The sequence below is a fragment of the Zea mays genome, chromosome 5 (assembly GCF_902167145.1).
Source record: "Zea mays cultivar B73 chromosome 5, Zm-B73-REFERENCE-NAM-5.0, whole genome shotgun sequence".
Taxonomy (NCBI): Eukaryota; Viridiplantae; Streptophyta; class Magnoliopsida; order Poales; family Poaceae; genus Zea; species Zea mays.
In genome coordinates, this window is record NC_050100.1 from 163,905,142 (window position 1) to 163,918,410 (window position 13,269).

At 43.0% G+C, this 13,269-nt stretch overlaps 1 protein-coding gene and 1 long non-coding RNA gene across 2 annotated transcripts; both read right to left on the reverse strand.

The window, feature by feature from the left end:
• Positions 1 to 75: 75 nt before the first annotated feature.
• On the reverse strand, positions 76 to 992 carry LOC109939957 (uncharacterized). The gene is made up of 3 exons (XR_002262413.3): positions 789 to 992; positions 579 to 664; positions 76 to 505 (listed from the first exon to the last, which is right to left on the reverse strand). It is a non-coding gene; the product is annotated as an uncharacterized lncRNA (long non-coding RNA).
• Positions 993 to 1,899: 907 nt separating this feature from the next.
• On the reverse strand, positions 1,900 to 4,383 carry LOC103627156 (uridine kinase-like protein 3). The gene is made up of 7 exons (XM_020538525.3): positions 4,274 to 4,383; positions 4,108 to 4,191; positions 3,956 to 4,016; positions 3,391 to 3,451; positions 2,730 to 2,823; positions 2,573 to 2,622; positions 1,900 to 2,074 (listed from the first exon to the last, which is right to left on the reverse strand). The coding sequence occupies exons 2-7, from the start codon at positions 4,180 to 4,182 to the stop codon at positions 2,017 to 2,019; spliced, it is 399 nt and encodes a 132-aa protein (XP_020394114.1). The 5' UTR covers positions 4,183 to 4,191; positions 4,274 to 4,383; the 3' UTR covers positions 1,900 to 2,016.
• Positions 4,384 to 13,269: the final 8,886 nt, after the last annotated feature.

A 13,269-nucleotide genomic window follows, 5' to 3' on the forward strand; every position in this document is an offset into this window, starting at 1 on the left:
ACAGATATTGTGGTCCGAAACAGCTATAGAGCTGCAAAGATGGGTTCAGGAATTGAGGCGAACATAGATCCAAATTTCCCAGGATAGTAAAAATGACCCATGATTATTATAGAAAACATAAGTATTCACATTCTGAGATATAAAATAGCATAAGAGTGGACGAGGGCATCCACACTATCCGTGACCCCGCCCCTGCTCCATCTCATGGACCTCGCTCCTGTCGCTCAAGCACGAAAGAAGCCCCGGCGTCGCGTTCTGGCCCTCAACGCCATCCGCGATATGACCTTCCGCTTCCTCTGCCGAGCGTGCTTGTTCCTAGCTTCCCTCCCACCTGCGCATCGGATTCCCGTGCTAAGGCTGGAAAGTTATACTGTGAGCTTAGCTTCCCCCTCGACGTACCATCCGCGTCCTCCGACCGGTCGCGCGTGGAGCTTCTGGAACCTCGGGTGCATCTGGCTTCCGCGCAGGCCACATCCCGTCCGCCCAAGGTTCGTAAGGCTTCAACCTAGAAAGCAAGTAAAAAACCCAATACCTTACAATTTTGGAAATAGAATGGAATAGAATGACCAAATTTATACCTTATTCATGAAGTGTGCTTCAGCTCTAGCGTACTAACCTCCTGCATAAAGCTACCGTTGTAGAAACCACCACAGCTATTTCCGTTCTGCATGGGAGAGTTCCTTTATACATTTCAAATCGTATTATACTTTACATTAACAAAATTAATCAAACTTACTTTGTTAAAAACAAAACTATAAAGAAGGAACAACTCTTCAGATATATTATACCTGTCATCACTACTGCACAACAGAGGATATGCTAAGTAAATTTGTCATCACTACTACACAACAGAGCATTGACTTCTCTTTCGTCTTTGTCACTTAGAGGTGTGAATAGTTCAGATAGATCCTGCAATAATCAAGTTTTAAGATATATTATACATCACTGATATTATATTATACACATGAAAAGCTGTTATAACAATTCAAACAACAGAAAATTAATAAGCTATTGAACACATCTGACTGAACTGAATGCTTTATATATGCTCTCTACAAAACATTCAACATTTGAGAGCGCCGCGAAACATTCAACATTTCTGAATTACATGTCATTTCTAAATTTTGGGTTCCTCCCCCGTCCCTCTCATCCTATAGGCCGCTCTGCTGCGGGGAGGGTGGCAACGAGCCAACCAGGCACCAAGGGAAGTTATTGCCCGGGCACCACCGCGCATAGAAATGAACAAATCAAGCACGGGGGCAGGTCAAATGCCGCAGACCAGCAGGGAGGTGGGCTTAGCTGAGCTTAGCCTGATAGGGAGGAGAGAAATAAACTGCCAGCTAGAGGGAGAGATGAGACCAGCTGCTGCAAGAGCTAGCTTGAGTGGAAGAATATACCTGCTGCACTGCTGGCAGAAGCGCATCTCGCGGCCGGCGACGACGATGACAGGTGTCTTGGATTGCGCCTCGCAGACCTTGTGGCGGTGGTGGTCGTCGCGACACTTGCTTAGGTCTGCCTTGCAGCCGTCCACCGCGCACGACGGGCACTGCGCCCCGCCGGCGCTGCCGGGCCCCGAGTGCAGGCGCTTCATCGGGCTGGCGGACGACACTGCGGTTGCAGCCGCCGGCTCCTTCGTGGTCGTGCCGTCCGCTGCCTCAAACTCGCCTAGCTCACCGAGCTTGAGGTCGACGGAGCACTCTGCCCGGCTCGGCGCCGTCGCGGGGGAAGGACCTGGAAAAACGATTGGATACTTAAAACCAAGAAAATGGCATCAATCCAACTAAAATACATAATCGAATAGACCACCAGCGGTGTGGATGATGATTCAAGGCAATACTACCAGAATGTAGTTTTCATGTTACCAGGACAGAAACAAATGTCAATTAAAGTTGTGCTTACCTGGGGGAAGAGATTACTTCAACTTGTTTGTCTTCTCAACATTAAAGACACAGAGGGTGTACAAGTACTTGGAGCAGCGCACCTTGAACTTGACAACATCCTTGCTCCTCTTGATCTTCACGGAATGGGCATCATTCCTCCTCGCTGTGAGAAGGAAGCCCTTGATCTCGTGGATCTACTTTGGTCGCAAGTTTATTTCACAAATGATTAGACAAACAAAAGAGATAGGTTTATACTTGACAATCAACTACAAAATACTAACATGGTAGCAAAAAAGAAAAACTAATTGCCACTACAAAGAAAACAAGCACCCACACACATGCTACACTAAGTTACAGTGGTAGTTTATATATAATAGTACAATGCTAGTGCGTTGCGACTATTAGTGCACAACTATCTTGTAATTAAAAATGGAAGCTCAAAGATTATCAAGAGATTGTTAGCAAACTGTTAAAATGGAACTACAAGAATCATCAAGACGCCATTCATAGCATCTGAGCATCAATTCGTATGGAAATAAAGGAAAACCACACTCACAGATGGGATACGGGGACCTAAGGGCTTGCTTACAGAGTAGTAGTGGATGGTGCAGTGGAGGCACATCTAAGAGTGCAATTACAACTAACTTGGATGAATATTTTGGTGGCCATAATTCACCAATCAATAACTGTACCTTACATTTGTGATGAAGGTAACTGGACCATCTATCCGGGGACCTGAGGGCTTGTTTACAGAGAAATTTGACTTAGAACAAAGCTGAAGCACCTTACATTTTGGACGAAGGGAGTACCTATTAAGGAATTTGTTTATCATAAGATCTGAATGCTTACCTGCTGTCCATTGTCTCCAACACGATGAATTAGAATTTTCCCAATTTTTATTCCTTTACAACAAGCACGCAATGCGTTCTCCATACTCTCACCATTGCAATGAGATGAGGTATAAATAAAGCTAAAATCACTCCATACATCTATTAATATATTAAAATTGTGCACAAGATTGACTGCAAAAATGCATACATTCAGGGGAGGGAATTTGGGACATGATGCATATGAAGGATCCTAACATGATTTTTTTAAACAATAACATGAAATTTTAGAACAAGTTGCTTGCGCAGAAGTTAAACAAGAAAATAATGAGTAAGTAGTCATAATGATTCATGATGGTAAAGTATGAATGCTAAAAGGAATGAAGTACTCATAAAAGAAGAGTATACAAACAAAGCAGGAGGAAATGTTCCACATAGTTAGTCTGTTTTATTTCCAAAACTATGTTGCAAGAGCATGGAAAATACAAAAAGCAAAAGCTTCTACATGCCAAGACATAATGCGAAATTCTATACATAACAAATCTTCCTGTACATTCTTGTTTAACATCTATCATGAGCCATAGTTAATTCAGAGTGTGTCCAACTGTCCATCATTAAGATCCCTGCTTCCTCAAATGTTTGTGCTTGTGTGTTTGTGTAGACAACAACTTTATTTTGCATACCTTCGCACAATAGAGACTCCATAGAGCTTCTTACAGAAGTCAACTCCCATATAAACAGATCCTGAACCCAGACAAACATGACATGAGATAATGTTCAACCACAAGCATAGTATTTTTAATTCTCAATGTAAAGATACACCTAAGCAAAAAATGACAAAAAGAAGAGATAAAACTGTCTGAAATGAGAAGGATCATCAATAAGTTTTTTTACTTTGCCTTTCCAAAGATATTTCAAACATAATAAAATCAAACCTTATCTAGATACTTGTTTTATAGCCAGCCACATATTGCCATTTCAATGAGGTACTGATGTTATCAGGAAACAAGAATGAAAGTCAGCTTGCTACATAACATTGTGGCACAATATCCATTACTGTTGAGGTGGCTAAGTTTCTCAGCAACAAGATGGCACAAAGTATTAACTTATTCTAGACAGTTACAGAAGATATTCCTCGGAACCTAAACCTGCAAGTCAAACATTCTGGATGGAACAAAATAGGGGAAAAATACTCATAAGGTGCACAGCTAAGCAGCTACAAGATATAAGGTGCCACTTGCAAAATACCTGTTGGGGTAATAACCTGCTTTTCTGTAAATGGCAAATGTCCAAGGCCATGCTCCACTACCTTAAACAACAAATCCATAAATCAACTAAATGAATTAAATCTCGGCCTTGAAGTTGAGAAGGGAAATAAAGACAATGAAATAAAGTAGTACCAAACGGATCAATCGATCTGAATAAAATACAAAGTCAGGTGTGGTGATGTCCCTATCACGGATAAGAGTATGCATTCCTCGGATCTGTCAAATTCATCATTACAAAAGGCAAGAAATTACAAAATTGGCAAAATAAGAAACCATTGATAAAGATTTCTAGATTTACCTGAAAAGTTGATTGAACAACATGAACATTTGGATAGATTTTGCACAAGTCATGCTGACCAAGTTTTGTACGGATGTGTTGAACAATCAGATCAACTGTTACACGGTTATCACCACCTCGAGGAATGATCACGTCAGCATACTTCTTTGAAGGCAAAACAAAATCATCGAGCTTCTAAAATCCTAATTCTATGTCCAATGGATTTGTGATTAGAGAAAGTAGTGTGTACAATTTCCGAACATATACAGTTTAAACAATGCTACAAGATAGATGGTGATTCACTACCTTCTCCCTACTGGGGGTCTCTCCATAAGATGGTTTGTAGGTGGTTCTGTTGCTAATGCAAGGGCACCCAAAGTATCCATAATTAGGTTAACCCACAGCAACTGTCAGCCAAGGGAGCAAAAATTAGAATTCCACCAAACACATTTTTTAGAAATATTGTCTGGACATGCACAAAACTGAAGAAATTGCAGCTTTTACAAGTTAAATGATGATAAATAATGCAACTACCAATAGATCTCAGAGCTGAACTCAAACCTGAACAACATTCAACAGCACGTTTCCAGAACTGACAGCAGCAACTACATTGATTATCAGAGCTACGACGTTGACCGTTAGTTGGAATTGTATAAACTTCACATCTTGTGTAGACCTAACTAATTCAGATTAAATGAATTTAAGTGCTCAAGACTTAACATATTGTTAGAAAATAAAAATGCAGATTTTAGGAGATAATCCTGCGGTGCAAAACATGTCATCAGACTCAAGCTCAAATTAGGTTGAGATTTATAATTCGAAGAGGTCTTTCCATCCTGGCTTCAAGGTTCACGACAAGAAAATAGTTTACATGTATCATCATTGGGCTATTTAGCATGATTCTTCTGAGTTATAAAACTTACGAGCAATACATTGAGGTAAGGAGGAGAGGGCCGACTTTACATCTCGAATGAGGGGACAACCACTCTGTTCGCTCCCTCACCCCCTGCTCGCTGTCACAACCTATATCAAAGTATTAGTAGAGCATGATAAGTTGAATCAAAACCAGTCATTGTAATTCAGGACACAAATGCAAAACATAAATCAAGAAGCCAAGAATCATTACACGCATGGTTACATATTTATAATCACAATATGTAGTGAGTTCATGCACAAATGGATTCATTGACAGAACTAATATCTGAACCTTCAAGTGGTAGATTTTGTTGATTCACCAGTTTGTAGTCACTACACAGTAGTGCATGTGCAGCTCTTGCAAGGTAAAAGGATCTTCTAAACCAGATAGCAAGTAGTCCAAAGAAAAGTGATAATTTTACAAGATGTGATAAAGCCAAAGTCTTTCGACAAATATCAAATTCGATATATAACCTTTGCATTTCTATGCCAGAATAAAAGTTTAACAGAACAGTTCAGTTATGTGAGAACAAGAGAAAAGGAAGTCATATTTTTAGGTCTTTCTAATGCTGTTATTGACAAACATAACAGAAAAAAAGTAGGCAAATGATCAGGCACCTAATTGCACACATGCGGCCTGACTATACATATAGATTATAGGGCACACTTTAATCAAGAAAGTCATCTTTGAGGTATACTACATGACCAAAATAAGCACCAAAAGATTTGTTTAAACTTTAAACTACAGGGTCCCCCTCCCTCCCCAAAAAACAAAACACAAGAAATTTTTATAGCGAAAAAATATAAAGGTCTTGAATTTTAAGAGCAATCAATATGACCTACAGTGTACTCACGTATATTGGTTCCTTCAATCTCCCATCAAAGTGATGAGGAAGGAGCACCAACTGAATGGGCACTCAGATTACTAAAATGTTCATCACAGGAATGGATATACAATAATCACATAGAAAGCAAACGAGAGCCAAGTTGAAGGGAAAACTGATATCCTGCCAACATGTCACAATGCAACTGATATGCAGCTGTAAGAAAAATATTCTGGAGCAACCAATATACATCTCTATCAGCTTGCTAAGAAACCATTTCCTCGGTTATAAATCGAGAATTTCCAAATGATTTATAAATCGAGAAACCAATATAGGCGTCTAAGGTTCGAATCAATAGGGTCCAAGTTAGTATGCTTATAAGATAAATTGTTTACTCAGATTTGCATTATGTTTTAACGTGCACCGACCCGATGCCCAATCGCGCTCCACGCATCCTGGACCCATCCGCTCCTTGCATGCCGCACCCGCCCGCCCGCCAGCTGACCTATCGCCGCGCCCGCCCGCCAGCCGCACTCCAAATCCCACAAACACATTATTTCTAGGTGCAGAACTGTGAGTTATCATCTTGTTAAGGGCCTGAAATCATTGTATCATAACCACTAAAACTATGAGTTATTACCATCTTAATTGAACCAAAGAACCACTAAAACTTGCCTCAAGTGGTATCTATCAGACATAAGATCATACCCAGCTGTCATCACATGAAGATAGTAATCAATATCCAGCTCCTAAGATGTGATGACAGAACAAAAGGGAATGATGTCTATTTCTGGTTGGCTAGCTAGTGCCCAATAGCGCCAGTGATGCACAACACTGCAGCACCAGGGAGGCATCATCACTTGGCAGGGGCCAATAGAAGACGTTTTTGTTAAAAGCTTGCATCTAAAAGACAATATAGGGTTTTAGTATGTTTAATAGGTTCCACACTTTTCATGAAGATGCCTCACTTTTCAGTCCATTTCCTCTGTACTTTGTTTCACACAATTTCACTTGTCATGAAACCTGTCGAGCAGTATTTGCATTTTAATTAAATATATTTTGTGACTTTGTGTACAGTCTGCATAAGTTCTCATAGCAAGGAATAGGATAATTCTAATGCTACACAATCCATTCAAACAAAACTGCATAGCTGTTTGGTTCTGATACAATTACAAATGTACTTCTAAACAAATATGTAATTAAGTGTATGTGGGTTGTTCTTTTCCACAGCACACACACCATGACTTAACACTTAGTTTCTCTTATTGTTTTATAGATTGTCAATGGGGACAAAGAAACTCGTGCAAGGCAGGCTCAATCCATGATGAGTGCGTCTGTATTCAGGTTAGAGATTGCATTCTTCTAAGGAAATAAGAAACAGGAAGAAGATTAAGCTTTAATCAGTGGAATACTTTAATTGATTTTACAACTTATCCTTGGTTGATTGAATTTTCATGTGCATGGGAAATTGTTTTGTACAACAACTCTTAGATGTTAAAATTTGACTGTTTTTACTGTCATCAACTGGGGCTTGGGATTTCAGAGGAGGAATATCAGAACTTGCCATTTTGTCGTGGAATCCTCCAAGAACCTGTCGCCGGCGAGCTCCTTGAGCAGGGCTACACGTCGCTCTACATAAGGCTAGAGCCCTTGAGATGCTTCACGCACACACCACGTCCTTGCCTCCCATCTTGACCCCGTCGATGACATGAGTCCCAGACTTGTCGATGAACCTGCAGGGAGGGAGCTAACAGCAACATCAGTTTTCAAGACCCAACACGACTCACCACCGCTGGGACGGTCGTACTCGGCGAGCTACCACAACCTGCTCAACTCCGCGGACTGCAGGGAGGAACAACAGTGAGGCCGGAGCCGGAAGCGGAAGCTGAAGCGAGGGACCCAGGCACCGGCACCGACGCCGGTTCAACTCACTTGCGGAGGACCTGGGGACGACAGTGGTGGTGAGAAAGAGGACATGGGGAGCAAATCAGCTGTGCTCGGAATGGGGAAGCCCGTCGATGTGGAGCTCGGTGTCGGTGGTGGCGCGGGAGGTCTCGAGATCGCTAGAGACGGAAGCGGCGGTGGCGGACGAATGTTGCCAATGCCTGCTCCTTTCTCCCTGCAGGGCACAGCGTACCGGACCGACGTCGCGCCGACGGGTGACGACGAACGGCGGTGAGGCGGGGGCACCTGAGGACCGGTGGAGGTGTAGGGGGTGCTGGATCCGAACCGGGCGCTCGCGGCGGTGGGGGCGGAGTCAGGATGAGAGGGATCACAAGGTAAGGAATAGGGCCATGGCTGCCACGGATCTCACACACTCAACAAATATGGAAGGAATCTCGCTTACCATGTCCGGAGATCTCGCCTACCATGGAAGGCCTCCTTCCGTCGTGCGTGAAAGTCGCCTAGAGGGGGGGTGAATAGGGCGAAACTAAAATTTACAAAATTAATCACAACTACAAGCCGGGTTAGCGTTAGAAATAGAAACGAGTCCGAGAGAGAGGGCGCAAAACAAATCGCAAGCGAATAAAGAGTGTGACACGCGGATTTGTTTTACCGAGGTTCGGTTCTCGTAAACCTACTCCCCGTTGAGGTGGTCACAAAGGCCGGGTCTCTTTCAACCCTTTCCCTCTCTCAAACGGTCCCTTGGACCGAGTGAGCTTCTTCTTCTCAATCAAACGGGAACAATCTTCCCCGCAAGGACCACCACACAATTGGTGTCTCTTGCCTCGGTTACAATTGAGTTGTTCGCAAGAAAGAATGAAAGAAAGAAGCAATCCAAGCGCAAGAGCTCAAAAGAACACAACAAATCTCTCTCACTAATCACTAATGCTTTGTGTGGAATTGGGAGAGGATTTGATCACTTGGGTGTGTCTAGAATTGAATGCTAGAGCTCTTGTAAGTAGTTGGAAGGTGGAAACTTGGATGACTTGAATGTGGGGTGGTTGGGGGTATTTATAACCCCAACCACCAAACTAGCCGTTTGGTGGAGGCTACTGTCGCATGGCGCACCGGACAGTGTCCGGTGCGCCAGCCACGTCACCTGGCCGTTGGGTTCTGACCGTTGGAGCTCTGACTTGTGGGCCCGCCTGGCTGTCCGGTGGCGCACCGGACAAGTCCTGTAGACTGTCCGGTGTGCCACCCGCGCGTGCACTGCTCCTCTGCGCGCACAGGCGCGCATTTAATGCGTTGCAGTCGACCGTTGGCGCGAAGTAGTCGTTGCTCCGCTGGCTCACCGGACAGTCCGGTGTGCACCGGACAGTCCGGTGTGCACCGGACATGTCCGGTGAATTATAGCGGAGCGGATTCCCGAAGCTGGCGAGTTCAGAGTCGCTCTCCTCTGGGGCACCGGACACTGTCCGGTGGTGCACCGGATAGTCCGGTGAATTATAGCGGAGCCCTCTGAAAATTTCCGAAGGTGAAGAGTTGGGCGTCGAGTTCCCTGGTGCACCGGACACTGTCCGGTGGTGCACCGGACACTGTCCGGTGGCACACCGGACAGTCCGGTGCGCCAGACCAGGGCAGCCTTCGGTTATCCCTTGCTCTCTTTGTTGAACCCTTTTCTTGGTCTTTTTATTGGCTTAGTGTGAACCTTTGGCACCTGTATAACTTATAGACTAGAGCAAACTAGTTAGTCCAATTATTTGTGTTGGGCAATTCAACCACCAAAATCAATTAGGAAATAGGTGTAAGCCTAATTCCCTTTCAATCTCCCCCTTTTTGGTGATTGATGCCAACACAAACCAAAGCAAGTATAGAAGTGCATAATTGAACTAGTTTGCATAATGTAAGTGCAAAGGTTACTTAGAATTGAGCCAATATAAATACTTATAAGATATGCATGGATTGTTTCTTTGATTTTTGACATTTTGGACCACACTTGCACCACATGTTTTGTTTTTGCAAATTCTTTTGTAAATTCTTTTCAAAGTCCTTTTGCAAATAGTCAAAGGTAAATGAATAAGATTTTGCGAAGCATTTTCAAGATTTGAAATTTTCTCCCCCTGTTTCAAATGCTTTTCCTTTGACTAAACAAAACTCCCCCTTAATGAAATCCTCCTCTTCATGTTCAAGAGGGTTTTAAGATATCGATTTTGAAAATACTACTTTCTCCCCCTTTTTGAACACAATAAGGTACCAATTTGAAATTTACCAATTGAAAATCATTAGTTTTTAAAATTAGGTGGTGGTGCGGTCCTTTTGCTTTGGGCTAATACTTTCTCCCCCTTTGGCATGAATCGCCAAAAACGGATACTTGAGTGAAATATAAGCCCTTTGTTAAAACTACTTTCTCCCCTTTGGCAAATAAAACATATGAGTGAAGATTATACCAAAGACGGAGAGTTGCTCGGAGCGACGACGAAGGATGAGTTACAGAGTGGAAGCCTTTGTTTTCGCCGAAGACTCCAATTCCCTTTCAATACACCTATGACTTGGTTTGAAATAGACTTGAAAACACATTAGTCATAGCATATATAAAAGAGACATGATCAAAGGTATACTTATGAGCTATGCATGCAAGACATCAAAAGAAATTCCTAGAATCAAGAATATTTAGCTCATGCCTAAGTTTGTTAAAAGTTTGTTCATCAAGTGGCTTGGTAAAGATATCGGCTAATTGATCTTTAGTGTTAATATATGCAATCTCGATATCTCCCTTTTGTTGGTGATCCCTTAAGAAATGATGCCGAATGGCTATGTGTTTAGTGCGGCTATGTTCAAGGGGATTATCCGCCATGCGGATTGCACTCTCATTATCACATAGAAGAGGAACTTTGGTTAATTTGTAACCGTAGTCCCTAAGGGTTTGCCTCATCCAAAGCAATTGCGCGCAACAGTGGCCTGCGGCAATATACTCGGCTTCGGCGGTAGAAAGAGCTACGAAATTTTGCTTCTTTGAAGCCCAAGACACCAAGGATCTTCCCAAGAACTGGCAAGTCCCCGATGTGCTCTTCCTATTAATTTTACACCCCGCCCAATCGGCATCCGAATAACCAATTAAATCAAAAGTGGATCCCCTAGGATACCAAAGCCCAAACTTAGGAGTATAAACTAAATATCTCAAGATTCGTTTTACGGCCGTAAGGTGAGCTTCCTTAGGGTCGGCTTGGAATCTTGCACACATGCATACGGAAAGCATAATATCCGGTCGAGATGCACATAAATAGAGTAAAGAGCCTATCATCGACCAGTATACCTTTTGATCCACGGACTTACCTTCCGTGTCGAAGTCGAGATGCCCATTGGTTCCCATGGGTGTCTTGATGGGTTTGGCATCCTTCATCCCAAACTTGCTTAGAATATCTTGAGTATACTTCGTTTGGCTTAGGAAGGTGCCCTCTTGGAGTTGCTTTACTTGAAATCCCAAGAAGTACTTCAACTCCCCCATCATTGACATCTCGAATTTCTGTGTCATGATCCTACTAAACTCTTCACATGTAGATTCGTTAGTAGACCCAAATATAATATCATCAACATAAATTTGGCATACAAACAAATCATTATCAAGTGTTTTGGTAAAGAGTGTAGGATCGGCTTTTCTGACTTTGAATCCATTAGTGATAAGGAAGTCTCTAAGGCATTCATACCATGCTCTTGGGGCTTGCTTGAGCCCATAAAGCGCTTTAGAGAGCTTATAAACATGGTTAGGGTACTCACTATCTTCAAAGCCGGGAGGTTGCTCAACATAGACCTCTTCCTTGATTGGTCCGTTGAGGAAGGCACTCTTCACGTCCATTTGATAAAGCTTGAAGCCATGGTAAGTAGCATAGGCTAATAATATACGAATTGACTCAAGCCTAGCTACGGGTGCATAGGTTTCACCGAAATCCAAACCTTCGACTTGTGAATATCCTTTGGCCACAAGTCGAGCTTTGTTCCTTGTCACCACACCATGCTCGTCTTGCTTGTTGTGGAAGACCCATTTGGTTCCTACAACATTTTGATTAGGACGTGGAACCAAATGCCATACCTCGTTCCTAGTGAAGTTGTTGAGCTCCTCTTGCATCGCCACCACCCAATCCGAATCTTGAAGTGCTTCCTCTACCCTGTGTGGCTCAATAGAGGAAACAAAAGAGTAATGTTGACAAAAATGAGCAACACGAGATCTAGTGGTTACCCCCTTATGAATGTCGCCGAGGATGGTGTCGACAGGGTGATCTCGTTGGATTGCTTGGTGGACTCTTGGGTGTGGCGGCCTTGGTTCTTCATCCTCCTTGTCTTGATTATTTTCATCTCCCCCTTGATCATTGTCGTCATCTTGAGGTGGCTCATTTTCTTGATCTTCTCCTTCATCAACTTGAGCCTCATCCTCGTTTTGAGTTGGTGGAGATGCTTGCGTGGAGGAGAATGGTTGATCTTGTGCATTTGGGGGCTCTTCGGATTCCTTAGGACACACATCCCCAATGGACATGTTCCTTAGCGCGATGCATGGAGCCTCTTCATCACCTATCTCATCAAGATCAACTTGCTCTACTTTAGAGCCGTTAGTCTCATCAAACACAACGTCACAAGAAACTTCAACTTGTCCAGAGGACTTGTTAAAGACTCTATATGCCCTTGTGTTTGAATCATATCCTAGTAAAAAGCCTTCTACAGTCTTAGGAGCAAATTTAGATTTTCTACCTCTTTTAACAAGAATAAAGCATTTGCTACCAAAGACTCTAAAATATGAAATATTGGGCTTTTTACCGGTAAGGAGTTCGTATGATGTCTTCTTGAGGATTCGGTGTAGATACAACCGGTTGATGGCGTAGCAGGCGGTGTTGACCGCCTTGGCCCAAAATCGATCCGAAGTCTTGTACTCATCAAGCATGGTTCTTGCCATGTACAATAGAGTTCTATTCTTCCTCTCCACTACACCATTTTGTTGTGGCGTGTAGGGAGAAGAGAACTCATGCTTGATGCCCTCCTCCTCAAGGAAACCTTCAATTTGAGAGTTCTTGAACTCCGTCCCGTTGTCGCTTCTAATTTTCTTGATCCTTAAACCGAACTCATTTTGAGCTTGTCTTAAGAATCCTTTTAAGGCCTCTTAGGTATGAGATTTTTCCTGCAAAAAGAATACCCAAGTGAAGCGAGAATAATCATCCACAATAACTAGACAGTACTTACTCTCGCCGATGCTTATGTAAGCTATCGGGCCGAATAGATCCATGTGTAGGAGCTCCAGTGGCCTGTGAGTCGTCATGATGTTCTTGTGTGGATGATGGGTACCAACTTGCTTCCCTGCTTGGCATGCACTACAAATCCTGTCTTTCTCAAAATGAACATTTGTTAATC

Excerpts from the sequence above, each read along its gene's own strand:
- LOC103627156 (XM_020538525.3), bottom strand. The coding sequence starts at position 4,182 with ATGCATACTCTTATCCGTGATAGGGACATCACCACACCTGACTTTGTA. Across the intron at positions 3,452-3,955 it reads GCAGGTTATTACCCCAACAG|GATCTGTTTATATGGGAGTT; the intron begins GTATTTTGCAAG and ends GTCTGGGTTCAG. Across the intron at positions 2,075-2,572 it reads ACCTTCATCACAAATGTAAG|ATCCACGAGATCAAGGGCTT; the intron begins GTACAGTTATTG and ends CGACCAAAGTAG.